We start from the raw sequence: 24,606 nt of genomic DNA, 5'->3' as shown, positions 1-24,606 counted from the left end.
GCGCCACTGCACTCCAGCCTGGGCAACAGGGCAAGACTCCTTCTCAAAAAAAAAAAAAAAAAAAAAAAAAAAGATCCCAAGGAATCCAGCTCCATTTTCCCTAATTTGACCTGGTCCTGACCAGTCCAGATGTCCCATCTGGGTCAGATAAGCTCACCTGCCCCACCCCTGGCCTTGCTGCCAACACACCAATGCTCAGACACCTCCACTGGGGGTTCTCCCTCACTTCCCCCTTCTACTCCTCCTTCTCAGATCCCCCCAAAAGCCTTCCCCACCCCTCTAGGCCTCATGATGCTTCCTCTCATCACCCCTCTGTGAGACTCATACAGATACTTAGCATAATGTGTCAGGTCACCAAAGCTCAGGCCATCAAAGGCTGCCTCCCCTAAGATTCCAAACAAGGACAATTAGATGACCGCAGTGCTGCTCACTGAGACACATTGCTTTGGGCCTTGGGAAGTTGAGAAGACTTTAGTTCAAAAAGACAAGAGACAAGGGATTGAACTGCTCACTCTCCCCACCTTAGCCCCAACTAAAGAGCAAATGTGCTCATCCTCCTGTGACCTTTCATTCATTTGCCAAGGGTCTACACACATTGACTGAGTGCCAGGCACTGTGGATACAGCACTGTGGATACACTGTGAACACAGTGAGGGTCCCTGCCTCCATGGAGCCCAACAGAGGAGCAAGTGAAAGCTCTCACCACCCTCCCAGGTCCCAGATTAGAAATCTCAGTACCACCTTCAGCTCTTCCCTCTTCCTCCTATGCATTCTACTGTCCCTCCAGTTAATTATTCCTGGGATCCATCACCTACATATAAGCCTCCTCTCCCACACCCCTGCTCGCCTCGAACTCTAGTCTTTTGCTGGGACAAGTACAATGACCACCACTAACTGAGACTGGAGTTCGGCCTTCTCTTCCCATCCACCTCCCAATGCTGGCACCAGTCATCTTTCTAGGCAGCAAGCTTTTTTTTTTTTTTAAACAGAGTCTCACTCTGTCACCCAGCTAGAGTGTGGCGTGATCTCGGCTCACTGCAACCTCTGCCTCCTGGGTTCAAGTGATTCTCCTGTCTCAGCCTTTCAAGTAGCTGGGACTACAGGCATGAGCCACCACACCCAGCTAATTTCTTGTATTTTTAGTAGAGTCAGGGTTTCGCCATGTTGACCAGGCTGGCCTTGAACTCCTGACCTCAGGTGATCCTCCTGCCTCAGCCTCCCAAAGTGCTGGGATTACAGGCATGGGCCACCACACCTGGCTTCTAGGCAGCAAATCTGATCAATGATTTTACTCTGCCTCTGATACTCTTCACCCCAACTCCTTAGTGTAGCATTCAAAACACTTCCTAACCAGCTCTGACCTATCTTTCTAGTTTCAAGCATGCACCATGTTCCAGGCACACCACCTGCTCCCACCATCCCCAAGCCCAGCAAGCATTCCGTGCTTACTCACATTGTCTCCCATATACAATCCAGCCTGTCTCCCTCAGAGGTGAACCCCTACCCACTCTTCAGACTCTCGCTCAAATGGAACCTCCCCCCCAGGAGCTCTTCCATAACTTTCAGATGACAGTCATCACTGCCACCTCCATATTCCCAGGTCTTTGTTCATATCTGCCCCTCAAGGCATAGTAAGTGTGCATGTCTGTCCATACATGCAGGCAGCAAGCCACGAGGGGAAGCACACGGCTACAGAGCCCCAGAGCTCTGGGTTGGAATTCTGTCTGGCTCCCCCACTTACAGGCTATTTTAACTTAGGCATATCACATCATTCTCTGAGCCACAGGTTTCCTCATCTGCAAAACAGAGAGACACAGTCCCTACCTTGCAGGGTTGTGGTTGAGACCTAAATGACACCTGAATACATGTGAAGCCCTAGTAAACTGTAATTACACAATAAATGACAGCTCTTGTTATTACTCCTTGTCTCATAGTGAGCTCTTCAAAGACAAGGGCATGTTTAACTTAATCTTAATCTAATTTGTATTAATTATCTCTATATTCCCCAGCCCCAAGCACATAACAGACAATACATACCTGGCTTGATAAAAACTCTTACAGCCCATCCCACCATTATCACAACCTGCTGGACAAAATTAAGTAGAGAAGTGGAGTCCATGTACAGACCGTACATCAGGGGGCTCGGGTGTGTTGCATTTGACTCATGTAGCTTGTTTTGTTTTTTTAGAGACAGGGTCTCACTTTGTTGCCCAGGATAAGTGCAATGGCGAGATCATAGCTGACTGCAGCCTTGACCTCCCAGGCTCAAGCAATCCTCCCACCTCAGCCTCTGGAGTAGCTGGGACCACAGGCATGTGCCACCATGCCCAACTAATTTTTTTTTTACTTTTTGTAGAGATGGGGTTTCACTATGTTGCCCAGGCAGGTCTCAAACTCCTGGGCTCAGCGATCCTCCTACCTTTGGCCCACAAAGTACTGGGATTACAGGTGTTAGCCACCATACCCAGTTTCAGGCAGCACTTTAAAAGTACACTTAGGTCAGGTGTGGTGGCTCATGCCTGTAATCCCAGCACTTCGGAAGGCCGAGGCGGGCAGATCATGAGGTGAGGAGTTCGAGACCAGCCTGGCCAACATGGTGAAACCCTGTCTCTGCTAAAAATACAAAAATCACACCTGTAATCCTAGCTACTCAGGAGGCTGAGGCAGGATAATTGCTTGAACCTGGGAAGCGGAGGTTGCAGTGAGCCGAGATGGTGCAACTGCACTCCAGCCTGGGTGACAGAGTAAGACTCTGTCTCAAAAAACAAAAAAAAAAGTACACTTAAGTTACCTGCCCGGTAAATATCTGAGTATGCAACCCCCTCCCCGATGCAGAAACCACTGTACTTCCATGCTGGTCAGTGAGGTTTTGGGTGACTCTGGAATGCCCCACCCTTTATTAGTTCAGATAATTGTCTTACCTTTTGGAGTTGAGGGATCTCTGCTAAGTCTTCAGAAGACATTAGTCTTGACCTAGAATAGGGAATCATAGTCAACTTAACTCCAGTCGCTGTAAGGACCACATGGAAGGTTGACTTAGCCAGGTCACAAAAAGGTGGAAAAGAAGTCAAGCTCAAGGGAGAGGGTGGTTGCCCCTTGCCCATGGACACTCCCAGCAAGCATTTGATGAGCATCCCTTTTCCCAGAGATTTCTCCAGCAAAAAGCTTTTGCCAAGCTTGCACCTGAGCCTTTCTTCCCCTGATAGACAGGAGTTGTCCTGCAGAAGCCATAGGGTTTCACAAGTTTCTTTACTCCTGACTTAATGCCAGAGGCTTTCTAAAGGGGATCACACTTTCTACAGAAGTAGAAGAATCTTAGGAGGCCATGTGGTAGTACAAGTACAATAAACAGATTAGAAAAATGAGGGCCCCTCATTTCCGCTGCATATACCCTCCCCACCCGCCTTCCAGTGCCCTTGCAAGTCAGGACTTCGGGAGAGCAAATAGAACAGAGCTCTGCTCTGGGAATATAAAAGGAACGTTTCTATTGGGTCAGCAAGGCCTCCATATGATAGATGATAGAGTTTTGTTAGGGTCTTTGGAGCACCAATCCACCTTGTCAGCAAGTCCCACCAGGCAAGAGTCCAGAGGGCACTCTAGGATGGCAGGGGGACAGCCAAGAAATAGTTAAGCCCAGGACATGCACAGGAGACAGACCAAGTGTTGACCTGAAGGGCCCTGGGGGCAGAAGGGAGGGAGAAATCATGGGAGAGAAGAAAAAAACAATTGGCAGCAGAAAGTAGAATCTTGAATACCTGGCCAGACAGTCTGAACAAAATGAAGGGCAACTATGAAAGTTCACCAGCAGCCAGGTGCAGTGACTCACACCTGTAATCCCAGCACTTTGGGAGGCCAAGGCGGAAGGATCACCTGAGGTCAGGAGTTCAAATGAGACCAGCCTAACATGGTGAAACCCTGTATCTACTAAAAATACAAAAAATTAGCCAGGTGTGGTGGCAGGTTCCTGTAATCCCAGCTACTTGGGAGGCTGAGGCAGGAGGATTGCTTGAACCTGGGAGGCAGAGGTTGCAGTGAGCCGAGATCGAGCCATTGTACTCCAGCATGGGCGACAAGAACAAGACTCTGTCTCAAAAAAATAAAAAATAAAATTCATCAGCACAAGCTGGAGGGAGAAGACTGAACGGTACCCAAGAATGCTCTAATCTAGCAGTGTCTTGGCAACAGCTCACACCTAAGGACCAAAGGAGAGAGGACAGCCTAAAGGAAGGAGATTTGGAAGCCAAGAACCAAGTTAACAGAAATGCCAGAACCACTTCCAGAAAAAGGAGCAAGGAGGGGAAGTGGTTTAGTGCATGTGATACTAGGCCGTCCAGTTAGGAATAAACAAACAGGCCAAGGCAGGAGGATCACTTGCATCCAGGAGTTTGAGACCAGACTGGGCAACACTGAGACCCCACTTCTACAAAAAATCCAAAATTAGCCAGGTGTGGTGGCACACACCTACATGCCCAGCTACTCAGGAGGCTGAGGTGGGAGAACTGCTTGAGCCCAGGAGGTTGAGGCTGCAGAGAGCTGAGATCGTACCACTACACTCCAGCCTAGATGACAGAGTGAGACCCTGTCTCAAAAAAAGAAAAGAAATAATAAAAACAAATACCTGGAAATCTGGGGACTGAAACTTGAGGAGTGGCTACAGAAAGAGGGAGAAACACACAAGACAGCTAGGAGAATGGGATGCTACAAAGTGAGCTAAGGTGATAAGGGAAAGAAATGGCCATTGAAAAAGGCAATTAAGAGGTTACCAGTGAAAAAGCTGAAGTGTATGTAAAATGTTAAGTCCATTTCTGTTAAGAATATATGCATGTACATGTTGGCACATGCATAAAAAAAGCGCCTGGAAACATATACTCCAAAATTAATGGCAGTCATCTCTGGCAGGTGAGATTATGGAAGATGTTTATAGCCGAAATCATGCAATTCTGATTTTTAATTAAAAAAGGGTTCATGGCAATCTTTTGAGATAGGGTCTTGCTATGTTGCCCAAGCTGGCTTTGCACTCCTGGGCTCAGCTGATCCTCCCACCTCAGCCTCCCAAGTGGCTGGGACAACAGGCACATGCCACCACACCAGGCTCATGGCAATCTTTAAAATGTGTTTCAATGGCTGGGCGCAGTGGCTCATACCTGTAATCCTAGCACTTTGGGAGGCTGAGGTGGGCAGATTACCTGAGATTGAGAGTTCAAGAACCAGCCTGACCAACATGGAGAAACCCCGTCTCTACTAAAAATACAAAATTAGCTGGGTGTGGTGGTGGATGCCTGTAATCCCAGCTACTCGGGAGGCTGAGGCAGGAGAACCGCTTGAACCTGGGAGGTGGAGGTTGCGGTGAGCTGAGATCACACCATTGTGCTCCAGCCTGGGCAACAAGAACACAACTCCGTCTCAAAAAAATAAAATAAAATGTGTTTCATTGGAGTGGGTAGGATGGTGGATACTAATTGAAATGACTCCTTTGTGAAAGGACACTGTTGAAGAGTGATTGCTGCAGCATCATTCATAGGAGCAAAAACCAAAAGTGAACCATTAAAGAGAAATGAATGAATCAGTGCACCTGCACCTAGGACATCACCCAAACATCAGAAGGATGAATCTGACCTCCAGCAGCTAAGAGAGATTTCCATGAAGTACTAATAAGAAAAGCAAGATGCAGGCCAGGCACAGTGGCTCACATCTGTAATGCCAACACTTTGGGAGGCCAAGGCAGAATGATCACTTGAGTCCAGGAGTTTGGGACCAGCCTGGGCAACATGGTGAAACCCTATCTGTGCAAAACATACAAAAAATGAGCTGGGTACGGTGGCACTCACCTGTAGTCCCAGCTACTCAAGGCAGTGAGGTGGGAGGATTACCTGCATCCAGGAGTTCGAGGCTGCAGTGGACTGTAATCACAACACTGCACTCTGGGGCCTGGGTGACACAATGAGACTTTATCTCAAAAAACAACAACAACAACAACAAAAAAAAAACAAGATGCAGAAAAGGTGCATAGCATGATGCCAATTTTTATAGAAGAATGAAAAAATAGGCTGGGCACAATGGCTTAACGTCTGTAATCCCAGCTACTTGGGAGACTGAGGCACAAGAATCGCTTGAACCCAGGAGGTGGAGGTTGCAGTGAGTTAAGATTGTGCCATTATGCTCCAGCCTATGCGAAAGAGTAAGACTCCATCTCAAAAAAAGAAAAAAAAAAAAAAGTTACCACCATCAGCAATGGGGCAAAATTACATCCTCTGATCCGATACATGGAGGGCACATTGCTTCAGCAGTATTACTGCCAAAAAAACTACATCTGAATCTAATCATAAGGAAACAGACAAACCCAAATTACAGGATATTCTACAAAATAACTTTTTTTTTTTTTTTTTTTTTGAGTCTCTGTCACATGGGCTAGAGTGCAGTAGCTCAATCTTGGCTCACTGCAACCTCCACTTCCCAGGTTCTGATGATTCTCATGCTTCAGCCTCCTCAGTAGCTGGGATTATAGATGCCCGTCACCACGCCCGGCTAACTTTTGTATTTTTAGTAGAGACAGAGTTTCTCCATGTTGGCCAGGCTGGTCTCAAACTCCCTGGCCTCAAGTGCTTTCTGCCTGCCTTAGCTTCCCAAAGTGCTGGGATTACAGGTGTGAGTCACCACACCCGGTCAAAATAAAATGCCATGTAAACCAAAGAAAGGCTAAGGAACTGTTAGAGATGAAAGGTGACTCGAGAGACCCAACAACTGGCTGGGCACAGTGGCTCACGCCTGTAATCCCAGCACTTTGGAGGCTGAGGCGGGCGGATCACGAGGTCAGGAGATGGAGAACATCCTGGCTAACAAGGTGAAACCCTGTATCTACTAAAAATACAAAAAATTAGCCAGGCGTGGTGGTGGGTGCCTGTAGTCCCAGCTACTCGGGAGGCTGAGACAGGAGAATGGTGTAAACCCAGGAGGCGCAGCTTGCAGTGAGCCGAGATTGCGCCACTGCGCTCCAGCCTGTGCGACAGAGCGAGACTCCATCTCAAAAAAATAAAATAAAAAATAAAACAAAAGAGAGACCCAACAACTAAAGGCAATGCACTATTCTGAATTGAATCCCAGATTGGGAAAAAACAAAAATGCTGCAAGGACTGTTATTCTCGGTGAAATTATGTAAAATTTGAACGTGGACTCTACATTATATTAATGTTTTCTGCTTTTGATAACTGTATTGTGGTTATGAGAATGTCCTTGTTCTCAGGAAATGTACACTTAAAAGTAGGAGTAAAAGGGCATGATGTCTGTAATTCTCAAATGGTTTAACAAATACATGTATAATAACACAAATGCAGCAAAATGTTCAGTTAGTCTAGACAAAGGGAAGTTCTTTGTAGTAGTCTTACAACTATTTATATATTTTTAATTATTTCAAAACTAAACGTTTTGTAAGAGAAATGTCTTTCACCAGGAGAAAGTGGTTCTATGTATGTTCATGAACAGAGGTAAAATGCCAAGTGGAAAAAAAAATGCTGGTTGCTGGCAAAAGAGACCACCCAAAAGAAAAGGGCAGGAGTAAGAGGGGAGAGGCCAAGTACCATTCCTCCAACTCGGAAGGGAAGGAAGGGAAGGCTGAGATATAAAACTCAGTTGATATTTAGAATTGGAGAACAGGTCAGGTCAGAAGTCACACCCATCTGCCTCAATCTGTTCCCTAAAGTTGACCTGTCCGGAGCTTATGGAAGAGGGGAAGAGCAAGGCAAGTGGGGAGATTACCATCTGGAACAGGGGTGAGAATTCAGAGCAGCCACTAGGGGAACATGCTAGGGATTAAAGGGGAATGAGTGGTTTGTAGGAATTTGTAGAGGCAGATGACTTAAGGATACGCGCATTGAAAGCCGGTCAGGACACAGGTTAAGAGCTGCTCTCCAGCCTTGGAGCTCAGGCAGAGGTCTTCAGCAGAGGTATTCAATCTTTGGGAGTGCAACTTTCACCCAACACCCTCACTCACCCTGACTCAATTTGATCTCCCCGGTTAATCTTGCTGGCAAAGTGCTATCACTTTCCAACTCCCATCTCAACAAAGACATCGGCAGCTGTTCCCAGTCCAAGACAGCTCCTTTATGAAGTTGAGATGGAACTCTGGGTCTGCTGGTCACATTTAGAACCAGGGAAATGAGACAGAATTCCATATGAAGAACATAAATGAAGCATCAGAACCCATCCCAACAAACCGTAATCACAGAACCATTTTTCATCCAATTTCTTTTATTGAAGAAGTTGAACTTACAGGAGACAGTGAAAGGAGCTACAGCACAAACAGTCAGGACAAACACAGATACAAAATAATACATAAAACAAGTAGCAGGAAACTGGAAGATGCCAGGGAGTCCTCTTAAAAAGCAGGGTTCGCCAAAACCAAAAGACCAACTGGCTCCAGGACAGTGAAAGGCACAGTGCCTCCTCTGCCCTCTGCGTAAGCTCCAATTGTTTGAAAATAAGGAGACAAGAGCGTTATGTGTGAAATGGGGGACTTACAAATCCAGACTTCAGGGCAGGCCTAGACTTGATGCAGCCACTGCAATCTTGATCCACGGCGCAATTCAGCAGACAAGCTGGTGAAAGGTAAGTGTCTCCAGAGATGTCAACCAGGGATGTGGATTCCAGATGTTAAAAGACACCCAGCTAAGTCACATTTCATGTGGAAGTGGATGTTTTCAAATGCTAAATGACTACCAAACAAAACATTCTCCCTGGGCCTTCACCTCTCAGAGAACACCAACATACAAAAACAAAAGTCTGTTCTCATTTCATCAATAATGGAGACAAAGAATTTTGTTAAGAGTGTAGAATTTTAAGAGTGGATGAATTAAAAAGTCAAAAAAAGGTGCAAAGGTCCTATAAATCAGGGTTTATTAGACTAGATATTAAGAAGGGTTTTTTTTTAAAAAAAAAGGCTGATGGCCCTAAATATGAGTTTCCCATTGTTTCTTAGCTTAGTATATTCATTTTCCAATACAATTGTTAGCAATTCTTACAGCAGTTCCTGCCATTTTTCCAATAACACACATTAATCAAACGGTATATATTTTTCACTATAACCAATCTTCACTGATTAATACATTTATCAGTATTTTAATATGGCCTAAAATATGCTAAACTCTGTCACAATAAATATGTTTTTCCCTCCCTGGTGAGAAATATGAGTAAAAAAAGGAAAATACTAAGATGCATTCTACTTTTAGTTAAAAGTTCAGAAAACTCCCACCTTTTTAAAAAAGAATGAAAATATGATCCTAAGTAACTCAGGTTAGAAAAACAGTAACAGGGCCAGGTGCAAATGCCTATAATCCCAGCACTTTGGGAGGCTGAGGCAGGATGATCACTTGAGCCCAGGAGTTTGAGATCAGTCTGGGCAACATAGTGAGACCATGTCCCTATTAAAAAAAAAAAAAAAAATTAAAAAGAGAAAAAAGCAGTAACAATAAAACAAGTGGGAAGGAGGACATTTAGAAGAAAAATCTCCTAGATAAACCTCTGCACAAAAATAATTTTGGAAAAAAGTTAGAAGTCCTACCTGAGATTAATTCAGGCATCACTTGCTAATGCTAAGGAAATTCTGACTGGAAGGGAGCAACTCAGGGGGCCAAGAGCCACACTAACAGACGCAATCACCTGCCCTAGAGAAGGTGCTTCCTCACACTCCCACTTAGCTGCAATGCCAATACCGTCCTTTCAAGCCTCAACCCTACGATTTTAAGATATCAAAACTTGTATCCTTCTTCAGCTCTACGTAATTTGTCAAAAATTTCAACACGCAACTCTATAGCCAAAAGAGAGCCTTTTCTTTTCAAACAAAAATAAACACGAGAGAAGTCACTGACTGCTAAAACTAGCAGGGACCCTCAAGATTGGTATCACAGGATCACACCTTCACCTGGCAGTAGTAGGTTGAGGTCAGTAACTCAGCTCACATGACATTTAAAACCACACAACACTACCCAACAGAGTTACAGGTTCAGATGCCAATGGTTTCAAAAAACCATGATTCAGGCCAGGCGCGGTGGTTCATGCCTGTAATCCCAGCACTTTGGGAGGCCAAGGCAGGTGGATCACGAGGTCAGGAGTTTGAGACCAGCCTGACCAACACGGTGAAACCCCGTTTCTACTAAAAATACAAAAATTAGCCGGGCATGGTGGTGGCATGCGCCTGTAATCCCAGTTACTCAGGAGGCTGAGGCAGGAGAGTCACTTGAACCTGGGAGACGGAGGTTGCAGTAAGCCGAGATCGCACCACTGCACTCCAGCCTGGGCAAAAACAGCAACGCTCCGTCTCAAAAGAAAAAAAAAAAAAGATTCCAGAAAAGGCAGATTCTCAAGTGTTCAGCACCTACTTTAAAAAAAAAAAAAAAAAAAAAGGCACTTCTTGGCCAGGAATGGTGGAGGACTGCTTGAGTCCAGGAGTTTGAGACCAGCCTAGGGAACATAGCCAGACCTTGTCTCTACAAAAATAAAAAAAAAAACTGAGCAGTTCCAGCTGCTTGGGAGGCTGAGGTGGGAGAACCACTTGAGCCGGGGAAGTCGAGGTTGCAGTGAGCCATGATCATGCCACTGCACTCCAGCCTGGATGACAGAGCAAGACCCTGCCTGGAAAACAACAACAACAAAAAGCACTTCTTAATGACTGGGGAAAATATTAAATATTAGGTTAGAGAGTTAAAGACTCTTAGAAATTTTAAAGAATAAATGTAGGCTGGGCGCGGTGGCTCAAGCCTGTAATTCCCAGCACTTGGGAGGCCGAGACTGGCGGATCACGAGGTCAGGAGATCGATACCATCTCTGCTAAACACGGTGAAACCCCGTCTCTACTAAAAAAAACAAATAAACTAGCCGGTGGCGCGTTGGCGGGCACCTGTAGTGCCCAGCTAGCTCGGGAGGCTGAGGCAGGAAATGGCGTGAACCCGGTGAGGTGGAGCTTGCAGTGAGCTGAGATCGCGGGCGCCACTGGGCATCTCCAGCCTTGGGGGGCAGACCAGAGCGAGACTCGTCTCAAAAAAAAAAACAAAAAAAAAAAGAATAAATGTATTTCACCACACTGAATCTTAAAATTACTCTCTTCAAACGCAGGCAGGAACGGTGGCTCAGGCCTGTAATCCCAGCACTTTGGGAGGCCGAGGAGGGCAGATCACTTAAAGCTCAGGAGTTGGAGACCAGCCTGGATAGCATAGTGAAACCCCATCCCCACCAAAAAAAAAGAGAAAATTATTACTTCCTCTCTCAGCCTTCAAAATTAAGGAGGAGGGAGGGACAAATTGGGGTATCCCATAGCTGCCTGCAAAAAACACAATAGCTTATTCCATTCTCCCAAGCAGGATTTAAAATTTCAAAGTGAGGGCCGGGCGCGGTGGCTCAAGCCTGTAATCCCAGCACTTTGGGAGGCCGAGACGGGTGGATCACGAGGTCAGGAGATCGAGACCATCCTGGCTAACACGGTGAAACCCTGTCTCTACTAAAAAATACAAAAAAACCTAGCCGGGAGAGGTGGCGGGCGCCTGTAGTCCCAGCTACTCCGGAGGCTGAGGCAGGAGAATGGCGTAAACCTGGGAGGCGGAGCTTGCAGTGAGCTGAGAACCGGCCACTGCACTCTAGCCCAGGCGACAGAGCATGACTCCATCTCAAAAAAAAAAAAAGAAAAAATTCAAAGTGAAAACAGCAGTCATATATAATTATACATGCTTAACTCTATCACATTTTGTAGAAAACACACAAAACACCCAAAATAAAAAACAGAAAAAAGAATGTATCAGGTTAGAAAACTTAAGTAGAATGCCAAAATCCAGATGACCTTGAAGTTTTGCTGGATCTTAAAATCACTAGAACTACTTCAAAATATATAAACAGGCCCCATTATGAAAAATATGAATATGAACATGATAAATAAGTGAGAGGAAAGGAAAACTCATCACTGAGATAAACCATGACAGGTCCTGGGTAAAACATATTTAGATAATTCGGGGATGGAGGTACTAGAATTAGCAAGGCCCTCTCTGCAGCTTGCAACCTGTGGGGAAAAAGCCAGACAGGTGGTAGGCCACTTGTATTATTCCTCCGGCCAAAGCCTCCTCTTTCGGAGTCAAAACCAAAAGTAGTTGAGACACTGTGCTTTTCTATCAAAATCGCCCTTCACCGGTGAAAATTAGCTTCCACTGGCAACATTTGCTGGGAACGAGGCACTCTCCCCCTCTTTCTTGTTCCAGTATCCTACTGATTTTTACAGACCTCTGTAACTTTTTCTGAACCAGGACTCAACTCCTCACTGAGCCAATGAAAAGCCATGCTCTGCAGACTTCAGATGCAGGATCTAGCAGAGGACTCTGGTCTTAACTCCTGGTCCATGGCATTCCACTTACAGCACTGTCTCCCTCATTTATTTCAGTAAAGGTCAGAGGTGGGTGCCAGCCCCACACCCCCTTCATATGTTCAGTCTACCCACTTGTATGCTTGACCTTGGACTTCACTTCAATACTCTGCATTGCAATTTGTGAATCATCCATTAAGGCTAAATCTTAAAAACTAATCTCTGTCTCCACTGGAGACATAGTAACTAGTAAGAGCCATAAATCCAGCTTTTTAAGATTTACCCTGATAGACCGACTCTCACCCAACAAAAGCTTCCCACATCCCACTCTTACCAAAACAGAAAGTAAATGAAAGGCTCAGTAGATGGAATAAATTACTCTTCCTCCTCTGCCTCATACCTACACCCAGCCTCACCAACAATCTCCTCAGACTGCAAAAAGACACTCAAAGTAAACTAGGAAAACCTAAGGTAGAAATTTTAAAAGTAAATAAGGCAAGACAAATAGAATTCCAAACTGCCTTTACATATATATATTTTATCTTTTAAATACAGACAGGGTCTCTTGCTATGTTGCCCAGGCTAGTTTCAAACTCCTGGGCTCAAGCAGTCCTCCTGCACTGGCCTCCCAAAGTGCTGGGATTACAGGCATGAGCCCCGACACCCAGCCCCAAACTACTGATAGGTCATTTTACAATTATAAATTATCTCTTGATGCCACTTATAAAGTTCTAGGCATTGGTGGGTAACCTGGTTTGCTTTCAGATGGTCACAGGACAAAGAACTGCCTCTCCTCACACAGAAACATGTCTATGAAGGCCATTTCCATTTCACATTTCAGAACCTGAGAGCCTCTAATACAAGGAAACTCCGAGAGTTAAATTTTGATACACACACACACACACACACACACACACACACACACCCCTCTCAAGATTTAAGGTTCTAGATTGAGGAGCCTAGAAATTTGACTCTAAGGCTTGACCTGCTCACCTAGATAACCAAATTAATGAAGCTGCCGGATACAACCTCAATAGAGTAAAGAGAAAGCTTCTGTACTCCAGGGACTAAGGTAACATTACTTTCCAAATCAGATTAAGCCAAAGGGGAAACAGACAGACCTTCACAAGTTACAGCTATGTAACAATTTGAGCCAGGCCCAGTGACTCACACCTGTAATCCCAGCATTTTGGGAGGCAGAGATGGATGAATTGTTTGAGCCCAGGGGTTCAAGACCAGCCTGCAATACAGCAAACCCCATCTCTACAAAAAAATACAAAAAAACTGGCCAGGCGCGGTGGCTCACGCCTATAATCCCAGCACTTTGGGAGGCCGAGGCAGGTGGATCACCTGAGGTCAGGAGTTCCAGACCAGCCTGGCTAACATGGCAAAACCCCGTCTCTACTAAAATACAAAAATTAGCTGGGGGTGGTGGTGGGCGCCTGTAATCCCAGCTACTCTCGGGGCTGAGGCAGGCGACTCGCTTGAACCCAGGAGGCGGAGGTTGCAGTGAACCAAAATGGCGACACTGTACTCCAACCTCGGCAACAAGAACGAAACTCTATGTCTCAAAAAAAAAAAAAATATATATATATATACACACACACACACACATATACAAAAACACAAAAAAATTAGACAATCAGGCATGGTGGTGTGCACTACAGTCTCAGCTACTAGGGAGGCTGGGGTAGGAGGATAGCTTGAGCCCAGGAAGTTGAGGCTGCCATGAGCCATGACTGTGCCACTGCACTCCAGCCTGGGTGACAGGAGACCCTGTCTCAAAAAACAAACAAAAAAAAGATACATAATTTGGCTGAAGTCATCTAGGTTAATGGTTCTAACTAAAGTCAAGTTCAGTGTAAAAGTACAGAATTCCTTCAGACTTTTAGAGAAAACTGAACATTCTGTTATACCCTCGCATGTGAAAATGAAGAGAAAAAAAGCAGCAAGCGTCATGAAGATACAGAAATAAATATGAATTCATCTGGTTTTGACATTTTACAAACTAAATGTGTGAATTCAAAAGTATGATATCAAGCCAGGAGTGGTGGCTCACACCTGTAATCCCAGCAAAGTGCTGGGAGGCCAAGACAGGTGGATCACTTGAGGCCAAGAGTTCGAGACTAGCTTGGCAAAACCCCACCTCTACTGAAAATACAAGAATTAGCCAGGCGTGGTGGCACAGGCCTGTAATCCCAGCTACTTGGGAGGCTGAGGCACGGGAACTGCTTCATTCCAGGAGGTGGAGGTTGCAGTGAGCCAAGATCATGCCACTGCACTCCAGCCTGGGTGACAGAGCAAGATTCCGTTTCAAAAAAAAAAAAAAAAAAAGACATATTACAACAGTGCCAGACCAGAAAAATGACAGGTAGTTCAAAACCCTGATCACAGACTGAGGTTCAGCTCGTTTCAAAGCAATGTTCTCTGTTGTCAACAGTCAGATTTGGGTCACCCACATGCTAGCAAGCTAATCTGATTAGGCTGATCAGGCCTAAAGCTTGGATTTTTATTTGTGGACTTTGCAATGAACTATGGTCAACGTCGCAAAAGGAGTTCTTTATACTCAATCTTCTGAAACAATCCTTAAAAGAAAAATGTTTCCTTTTCAAAACCCTTCACATTCTAGAGAGCAAACCTTGAAGAAAATATGGGTTTTTTAATCAATGAATCTGAGACACTGAATCTTCATTTAAAAGAAAACAAAAACAGGATAAACGTAACCGCCTGAAGACAGAAGGGAGTTCTACTTGTCCATACTACCATGCTGAAAAGGAAATACTAAAAGAACATGTTACGTATTTTTCAAAATACCCAAAACCTGTCTCAAGGAATGCCCTTCCGAATTCTCAGAATACAAAAGCCCTGTCCTAAGCTTTTTCTAATCTATAAACAGAATTTCAGACCGGATCCAAAAAACTTGTGCCATAAATAATGCCTCTTGTCTGTACAGAGCTTTCTAGCTTTGTAGTTGTTTTTCTTTTTTTTTCTTCTTCTGTCCATCAGCTCCTTCTAATCTCAGCAAGTACTCAGTGAGGGAGGCACTTCAGCCAAAATCATCATCTCTGTCTTGTAGGTAAAAACAGAGAAGTCAAACAGCTCAACACTCACGAAGCAGGAGAGACCTGCAAGAGGACTCAAGTCTGAATTATTATTTAAAACTTCAGACATATAGATAAGGCCCAAATTAAAATGCAGGTTTTCAACCTCCCAACTAAGAATCTAAGGTGATGAACTTTTATAAATACATTATGTCAAACAAGTTCCCCGTGTGATTCTGAACCCCATCAGTTTGAGAATCACCAGAATGAACAATGATCCAAATCCAGCCAGAGAACCCATGTGTTTACCTATCCTTCATGAAACACAGAACCTGCCAAGCAAACCAAGCAGCAAAGACTGTATGTGCTTCAAATTCAAGAGCCAGGTCAATGCACTTGGTCAGACACCCACAGTATCGGCTTCTCTCCTTACCAAGGTAACTTCTCAGTTGGCAGTAGCCAACAGTATCTTCACAAACTCCTTGCACTCCTGGAAGGTATCTTCTTGTAGATGACCAATACATATGGTGTCAAATTCCTTCTGAAGGTACTTAACACTTTAAGGCAGGTATCATACCATTAACTATGGGTGCAGCCCTTATCAAGATCAGCAGGTTAGATTTATAGAGCATCCATAACCATGACTCTACTTATCCTACAACACACTACCTCTGCCCATTTAACTTTGACTGAAAATGGCAGCAAGTCTCCTTTTGAACTCATTTCTAATGGCACAGAATTTTATAAGGGAGAAAAAAATAGTGACAATTTTAGATTATTTTATAGATTGAGATCATGTTAACTGCCTTTGAAACATAATTTCAGGGCTGGGTGCAATGGCTCACACCTGTAATCCCAGCACTTTAGGAGGCCAAAGTGGGAGGATCACTTGAGCCCAGGAGTTCAAGACCAGCTTGGGCAACATAAGGGGACCCCATCTCTACAAAAAACACAAAGTTTAGTTGGGCACGGTGGTGCGCGCCCGTGGTCCCCACTACTCACAAGGCTGAGGTGGGAGAATTGCTTGAACCCAAGAGCCAGGATCACGCCACTGTACTCCAGACTGGGCAACAGAGGGAGACCCTGTCTCAAAAAAGAAAGGAAGAAAGAACCACACCTTTAGAAAAAGCACACACAAAAAATCACCCCACGGTCATCTGCCAAGCACTGTCCTGCTATATTTCTCAGGAGGAAATGCCCTGAAAAGGCTTCACAGCAGATAGGCCAGGCCTTGGACTTCCGAGAAGAAAAACCTCTTATAGCAATGAGAATTTAAAAAGCAGGAGGCTGTGCAACATAATGTAAATGAAGAGAAAATAAGTCAGCTTAAAAATAAGCACATCTGGCCAAGCATAGTGGCTTACGCCTGTAATCCCAGCACTTTGGGAGGCCAAAGTGGGTGGATCACGAGGTCAGGAGTTCAAGACCAGCCTGGCCAAGATGGTGAAACCCCGTCTCTACTAAAAATACAAAAAAATTAGCTGGGCATGGTGGCAGGTGCCTATAATCCCAGCTACTTGGGAGGCTGAGGCAGAGAACTGTTTGAACCCAGGAGGCGGAGGCTGCAATGAGCCGAGATCATGCCACTGCACTCCAGCCTGGGTGACAGAGCAAGACTCCATCTCCAAAAAAAAAAAAATAAGAAGAAATAAGCACATCTGAAAAATCAGTAAAGGATGTGAAAAGATCAGTCCTCACTGAAGAAAGAAGCACTAGTTTCTCATGACTTGAACCTAACAACATATACCCAGGGCAAGACAAATTTCAGAAGACATGATACTCTTGAAATACAGAATTTTATTTAGAAACTGTTTAAAGTAGAAAAAAACCCTGTCAAGAAAGACCAGGTGGAAAATGGGTTCCCAATAAAATGGAATTTTAGGGCAACAAAAGTCTAAAAGGCCACAAAAGAGAAACAGCACCACTGCCATCTGAACCATGGCTAGTTACTCGCATTTTTTGGCATTGTTAATCACTGAATCTGGGTTTCCTCTGAACTCCACACAGCATGCACTACACAACAATTTTATCAGAACATACTTGCTTTCTACACACATTTCAGGACAAGCTACCACCAGAAACAAATCAATACAAATACATCAGGGGCTGAACAATCTCAGTAGTGGGTGAGACACATTTTGCAGAATCCTGCCAAACAAAGGAACTGAATAGGCTGTGGGCAAATGAGGGAGAGTTAAGGAATGAAATATTTTAAATATTAATAATTAATTCAGACACGGTACTGTACTTTCTGCAAAAGAAAATTAACATTTAGTAACACACTAATGAATTTTATCTCCAAAGAGATTAGTGCACTGGCAAAGTATTCGGATTACAGTGGAGAGCTGTGGACAGCAGATACCGAAAACACCCCAGCCTGGCAGATCCCAAGGTAACGAGATGGCCTTCACTGACCACTCCTTTGCCAGAGGTCCAGAAAGAACTTGCAGCATGATCACCTGCCTGCTGCACTTCCAACTCTAAGCAGCAAACTTTAAGGAGCCAAAGAGGAGTCCCCAGTGGACACGGGGAGCAGAGAAGAGAAATGTGGTCAATGTAAACCTAAAAGACAGTAAAATGGGATACAGTCCCCATTCAAATCCCAGAGATGTGGGTACGTCCCCAAAAGCAGTTGTTAGGTTAAAAAACTGGGCACACCTCACTTCCCCAAAAACATAATATATAGAAATTTCGGGGATAACTGGAAAAATAAGAGAAACTCTCAATGAAAACCGAGCTCTTCAACTTGAACATCTCAGGGTTGAAACACATCCTCTATTATCCAGGCAACGATGCCTCTTGCTTTTTAGCAGGGATGCAATTGGTCAATGACATCAAATAACTTTACAGGGCAACTTTTTAAATGTTCCTTTTAGACCAAAGCCTAGGCCTATGAGGATTCAAGCAGCCCTGTAAAACCTGTGACAGCAGGTTCCAAAGGTTCCAAGGCCTGGCCCTTCCTTCCCAGATACAATGTCAAATGCAAAATCTCCTGTCGTGTTACATTTTATATTTTGAAATATGGAAGCATATTTTAAATACTCTTAAGGCATTTATTTATTACAACATTCTCTGATTTCACATTAGCTTAAAATTCAATTCAGTCTTTCCATTTCTCCACTGAGGTCACCGCCTCAGCATATTACACAACACCTTCTCCCGCACTCAGTGTGACACGCATCCACACAGTCAGCCCCATGGTCAGCCTCTTTGTTTCCCAGGTGAACCAACCAGATGTTAATACTGCTCTGCTACAAGGTAAAAGCTCCTAACTCAAACTTATTGGAAAAGGAGTGAAACGTCTGCAAAGTGCACTTTAAGAAGAGGTACTTTTTGCTTATGAAAAGAAACCAGTGAGTCCTCTAAGGATAACAAAAGGGAGTATTTTACAGTTAAGCACATGATTTGGAGTAAAGAATTCTGATGTTCCTCTGCTGGTCCAGGCTGTTAATACTCTTCTTGCTCCTCCTGTGGGCCCCCTTCATCAGGTATCACAAAGCCTTCCTGAAATAGGAAAATGAGAGGGGAAAGCAACTGAAAGATTCATTTCTACTGTGAGTTCACTTTCCTCATACTTAAAGCCTCTCAAAGACAATGGTTCTTCCTGGCTCTACACAGGCAGGTGACTGCTGTTTTATTTCTTGAGTAGTAGAATTGCATCTCACCAAAGACAAAAACTGAGCACCATCAAATCTACCCTCAAACTTTTGAAAGTGATGGATATGTACATTGTCTTCATTATGGTGGTAATTTCATCCACATCATCAAAGGTACATTTTAAATATGGGCAATTTATTATGTCAGTTATACTTCAATAAAACTGTTTTTTGTCGGGCACGGTGGCTCACGCCTGTAATCCCAGCACTTTGGGAGGCTGAGGCGGGCAGATCACGAGGTCAGGAGATCGAGACCATCCTGGCTAACACGGTGAAACCCCATCTCTACTAAAAATACAAAAAATTAGCCGGGCGTGGTGGCTGGCACCTGTAGTCCCAGCTACTCCGGAGGCTGAGACAGGAGGAGATAGGAGAATGACGTGAACCTGGGAGGCACGGCTTGCAGGGAGCCGAGATCGCATCACTGCACTCCAGCCTGGGCAACAGGACAAGACTCCGTCTCAAAAAAAAAATAAAACTGTTTTTTAAAAAAGAAGGCCAGGTGTGATGGCTCATGCCTGTAATCCCAGCACTTTGGAAGGCCAAGGCTTGAGCCCAGGAGTTCAAGACCAGCCTGGGGTAACACAGTGAGACAAGGTCTCAAAAAAACAAAACAAAACAAACAAAAAAAACTAGCCAGGCCTGGTGGGACATGCCTGTAGTCCCAGCTACTCAGGTGGCCGAGGCAGAAGGACTGCTTGACCCAGGAGGTCAAAGCTGTACTGAGCCATGATCGCACCACCAGGCATTCCAGCCTGGGCAATAAAGTGAGACCCCATTTCTTAAAAAAAAAAAGAATTTACCCTCAAATATCCCTGAAGTCCCCTGTAAAGTTCAGTACTCTAACAATCTTCTCTCAATACACTGTCTATATAGCCAGCTTTCCTTTTATGCCTTCTTTTTGTTGTACTTAGGAGTCATGCTTTACCCAAAATATTCACAACAGCAAGACTGACTCAACATCAGTGGCAGAAAAACTGAGTGCACAAGGAAAGAGGAGATTCATGACTCCCACCTCATTCTCACTCCAGGGCATTCTGGCATGGACTCAGAGCAGGAAATTACTATACTATTCTGCTGTAAAATCAGACTTCTCTTTCAACCACCACCTTATTTCTATTAACTAAATCTCTATAGCTGAACTTACTTAAGATGTGGCTCCACTAAAATAATACTCAGACTAAACCAAGGACCCCTATATCTCCATTGCCTTTTTTTCATTACATAGCACACAGCAAGCTCTAAATTAAAGATTTAGTCAACAGATTATCAACTTTTCAGTCATCTGGCTTAATCCCCTGAAATTTCACAAGCTGCGTCTCAAGGACAGTGATAGTAACAGCATTATTACTACCTTGTATTTGCATAGTGCTACACATACTACCAATAGTTTGTAGTTTGATCCTACAGACCTTGCCAGGCACACAGAATTACAAACATGACCACTAAACGGTGGACACAGCCAGATAACAAATCCTAAATCTAGAAAAAAAAAAAGAGTCTACCCTGATCAACTAACATGTCGTGATTAATATCAACAGATTTGACTGGGCAATAAACATGGATCCAAAGAAACTTGATCATAGAGTACTTTGAGTGGGAACCAGGCAAATTCCTAGGAGGGAGGAGAAAGGCATGCCCAGACATGTGATATGAGGGCACGCTGTGAAAAAGGGAGCATGTGCCTGCTTCTCCGGGCATGCCCCAGGCACTAATAAAATGGAGGCAGCACCTGAAGCTGAGGGATCTAAGCAATATGAGGTGGGGTGGGGTGGGGACAGGGGTTGCTTCTGGCTAAGAGCAGTTTGTGGCACTCATCACCTATCAGTGGCCACATACTACAGAGGCTGGACAAGCCAGCCACCTCCTTGCCCTATTCCTTCTTCAAAAGCTCATACACCTCAGGCAGAAGCTAAAGCTGGGTAGAGGTGCCCTCTGGCTGACTTTGAGGGATCAAAGATGAAGTCTTTTGATGACTGCAACACTGGAATACGACAAGCGTCAGCACCGAGTTCACCAACCCAACTACGTAAAATGGAAAGAAAATATCCTCATGTCAACACATACATCTGTGGCATACAGAATGTCTACAATCCTCTGCAATACAGGGTCGTTTTCCCCCTCGTTCTCCTGGCAAATCAATTCAATGTTCCGTAGCTTTCCGAAGTAGAAATCCCTCTCTTTCTCCAAGTCTTCAACAGTAAGTTTCAATACGTTGACCTGCACAAGACATTAAAAAGGGTGAGATGCCTGGCGTTAGTATGGCAATAAAATATCAGGCAGACTTCTAACCCAAAAGGAGATGTGGTCTTTGATCAAACCCCAACATTGACAAAAACCACATCAGTTTAATGTCAATTTTCTTCAGCCTCAGATAAACAACATGGATTTGTTTATGACAACCTTGACAATAACAGCTCCCAGAAAGGGCAGACTACACCTTGAAACATGCAGAAGCTTCTCAGGGACTAAAAAAGGATTAAGGAGAAAAAACTAGGGAAGTCTGAGACAATTACAGCCTGGCAAGGTAGCTGACAATCATAAACTGAGTCCTTACGAAAGGACTGGACAATCGAGTCTAGGTCCAACTGCACAAGGGGGTCAATAGAAAGGACCCTGGAAAGGGCTCAATGGAACTCTTTGGAAGCCCAATGGAAAGTGCTCTGACACTCCATTAGCCCCACTGAGAGTCTCTGATTCCCATTAAGAGCTATGAAGTGGCTGGGCACGGTGGCTCAAGCCTGTAATCCCAGCACTGTGGGAGGCCGAGACGGGCGGATCACAAGGTCAGGAGATCGAGACCATCCTGGCTAACACGGTGAAACCCCGTCTCTACTAAAATACAAAAAACTAGCCAGGCGAGGTGGCGGGCGCCTGTAGTCCCAGCTACTCGGGAGGCTGAGGCAGGAGAATGGCGTAAACCCGGGAGGCGGAGCTTGCAGTGAGCCGAGATCCAGCCACTGCACTCCAGCCTGAGCGACACAGCGAGACTCCGTCTCAAAAAAAAAAAAAAAAAAAATCAGTCTCAGTCTTTAGGCCAGGATTCTATATAGTCAAGACTAATAAAAGTTATAACACTCACAGTCCTGTGTGTACTTTAACCATGGTGCATCTTCATTCCAGTGTACTGTATTCACATCTATGACAAATGAATTCCATTTAACTCTCAATGAATGCAAGTTGCTTGGCATATCCTGCAGCGTAAAACCCTCATAAGAACCTGTATTTACAGGTCATGGCCACAGAGCAGCATGGAAAGTAAAGCAATGAAATCAAAGGTACAGCTACTGAGAACAACCTCGGCAGAAGGGAATTCTATAAGCCAGAAGGGACCAGAGAAGTCATCTAGTCCAGCCTTCCAAACTTACAGCCACAAAAATAGAAGCATGTCAGGTGGGAATGGTGCACACCTAGTCTCAGCTACTCTGGAGGCCGAGTCAAGAGGATTGCTTGAGCCCAGGAGTTAAAAGCCAGTTGTGACAACATAGCAAGACTCCATCTTTTTAAAAAATAAATAATAAAATTTAAAACAGAAATAAGCAGCTTATCTAGCTTCCCCACAGCCTGATAAAGACACCAAACACAACAGAGGAGATCAAGTCTCATCCCAGGAAGACAGGACCCTCTTTATAACCTACAGTCAAAAGGCATCCAGAGATGAGGAGCAGGCAACACCACCAGGACAATTTTACCAAAGCGAACTTCAAAGTTCATCATCAAAGTCTTGTCAGACCAAACCAGAATCACAGTTCTAGACAGCCTTTCACCATTCCTTTACCAGCCACAGAAATCAAAAATAATTGAAAGTTTCAATAAAGTACTAGAGGGGCCAGGTGCAATGGCTCACATCTGTAATCTCAAAGCTTTAGGAGGTCAAGGTGAGAGGATCGCTTGAGGCCAGGAACTCGAGACCAGCCTGGGCAACACGGCAAAACCTGTCTCTACAAAAAAATATCTAAAAAATTAGCCAGGTAGGGTGGTGTATGCCAATAGTACCAGCTACTTAAGAGGTTGAGGCAGGAAAATCATTTGAGCCCAGGAGTTCAAGGCTGCAGTGAGCTATAAATGCACCATTACATTCTAGTCTGGGAGACACAGCAAGACCCTGTCTCATTCATTCATTCATTCACTCATTCATTCACACATACATATATACATAAAGTACAGCTACTGCCTGGTGGCCAGCAAAGCTAAATCATCCATTTTCCCTCACTGTCCCCGCCTCTGCTTTTGCTGCAGTTTGCTGCCTTTCCTGAAACCAACAGCCCCAAAGAGCAGTTGATCAGCCCCAGCAGGAAGCAGACTCAGAGCTACAGCTCCACAATCCAAAAGGCAGAGAAGGGGTCTTCCAATCACATGCCTGGTAGCATTAACGACCAAGGAGGAAAGGAAGTCAAAAGAGCTTATGAAAAGGAATGCTGGCCAAGCACAGTGGCTCACGCCTGTAATCTCAGCACTTTGGGAGGCCAAGGCAGGCGGATCGTGAGGTCAAGAGATCGAGACCATCCTGGCCAACATGGTGAATCCCCATCTCTATAAAAATACAAAAATTAGCTGGACGTGGTGGCACGCACCTGTAGTCCCAGCTACTCAGGAGGTTGAGGCAGGGGAATCACCTGAACCTGGGAGGCGGAGGTTGCAGTGAGCCGAGATCACGCCACAAAAAAAAAAAAAAAGGAATGCTAGCTTGGTATCCACCTATACACCAATGTTTCACTAGTGCTACCCTCTCAAACCCTTTAAAACCTTCTCTGTCCAACAAATTATCAAGCCCAAACCAGATACCCAGCCTTCTGGGTCCCACCTATAAAGGCCAAAGTAGCATTTGTCCATGATATTGCTCATAACTACACATACATAATAAACACTAAATCACTAAAAAATACATACTAAGACACTGGCTTTCACGTGACACTCCTTTTAAGTTTGTATTCATAAGGTTATTAAAAATCTGTGGCTTGGCCAGGTGCAGTGGCTCACACCTGTAATCCCAGCACCTTGGGAGGCCAACAACGGCGTATCATCTGAGGTCAGGAGTTCGAGACCGGCCTGGCCAACATGGTGAAACCCTGTCTCTATTAAGAATACAAAAGCCGGGCGCGGTGGCTCAAGCCTGTAATCCCAGCACTTTGGGAGGCCGAGACGGGCGGATCACGAGGTCAGGAGATCGAGACCATCCTGACTAACACAGTGAAACCCCGTCTCTACTAAAAAAAATACAAAAGCTAGCCGGGCGAGGTGGCGGGCGCCTGTAGTCCCAGCTACTCCGGAGGCTGAGGCAGGAGAATGGCGTAAACCTGGGAGGCGGAGCTTGCAGTGAGCTGAGATCCGGCCACTGCACTCCAGCCCGGGCGACAGAGCAAGACTCCGTCTCAACAAAAAAATAAAAAAAAAAAAAGAATACAAAAATTAGCTGGGCGTGGAGGCAAGCACCTGTAATCCTAGCTACTTGGGAGGCTGGGACAGGAGTATCGCTTGAACCTGAGAGGCAGAGTTTGCAGTGAGCCGAGCTCGCACCACTGCACTCCAGTCTGTGTGACAGAGCAAGACTCCATCTCCAAAAGACAAAAAAAAA

The 24,606-nt window shown here is 44.9% G+C and overlaps 2 protein-coding genes across 7 annotated transcripts in view; both read right to left on the bottom strand.

Moving 5' to 3' along the window:
• The window catches only part of EFCAB8 (EF-hand calcium binding domain 8), a 108,114-nt gene extending 100,012 nt beyond the window's left edge, over positions 1-8,102 (bottom strand). For 4 of the 5 annotated variants that reach the window (XM_017884132.1, XM_017884133.1, XM_017884135.1 and 1 more), the window contains exon 1: positions 2,922-3,191. In XM_017884132.1, the coding sequence (XP_017739621.1) occupies positions 2,922-3,134 (213 nt within the window). In that variant the 5' untranslated portion in view covers positions 3,135-3,191. Of the gene's footprint in view, positions 1-2,921; positions 3,192-7,987 lie in introns of those variants that run through there. The other variant, XM_017884134.1, reaches the window with a different exon arrangement.
• A 9,050-nt stretch (positions 8,103-17,152) lies between these two features.
• MAPRE1 (microtubule associated protein RP/EB family member 1) overlaps positions 17,153-24,606 on the bottom strand; it is a 38,593-nt gene continuing 31,139 nt past the window's right edge. For both annotated transcript variants that reach the window (XM_017884098.1, XM_017884099.1), the window contains exons 6-7: positions 21,099-21,251; positions 17,153-18,879 (exon numbers count right to left, since the gene is read on the bottom strand). In XM_017884098.1, coding sequence (XP_017739587.1) covers positions 18,823-18,879; positions 21,099-21,251 — 210 coding nt within the window. In that variant the 3' untranslated portion in view covers positions 17,153-18,822. The remainder of the gene's footprint in view (positions 18,880-21,098; positions 21,252-24,606) is intronic.

The sequence above is a fragment of the Rhinopithecus bieti genome, unplaced genomic scaffold (assembly GCF_001698545.2).
Source record: "Rhinopithecus bieti isolate Rb0 unplaced genomic scaffold, ASM169854v2 scaffold_14455, whole genome shotgun sequence".
In the NCBI taxonomy this organism is placed as follows: Eukaryota; Metazoa; Chordata; class Mammalia; order Primates; family Cercopithecidae; genus Rhinopithecus; species Rhinopithecus bieti.
The sequence above is the reverse complement of the archived record's forward strand: the minus strand, read 5'-3'. Positions and strand labels throughout refer to the sequence as shown.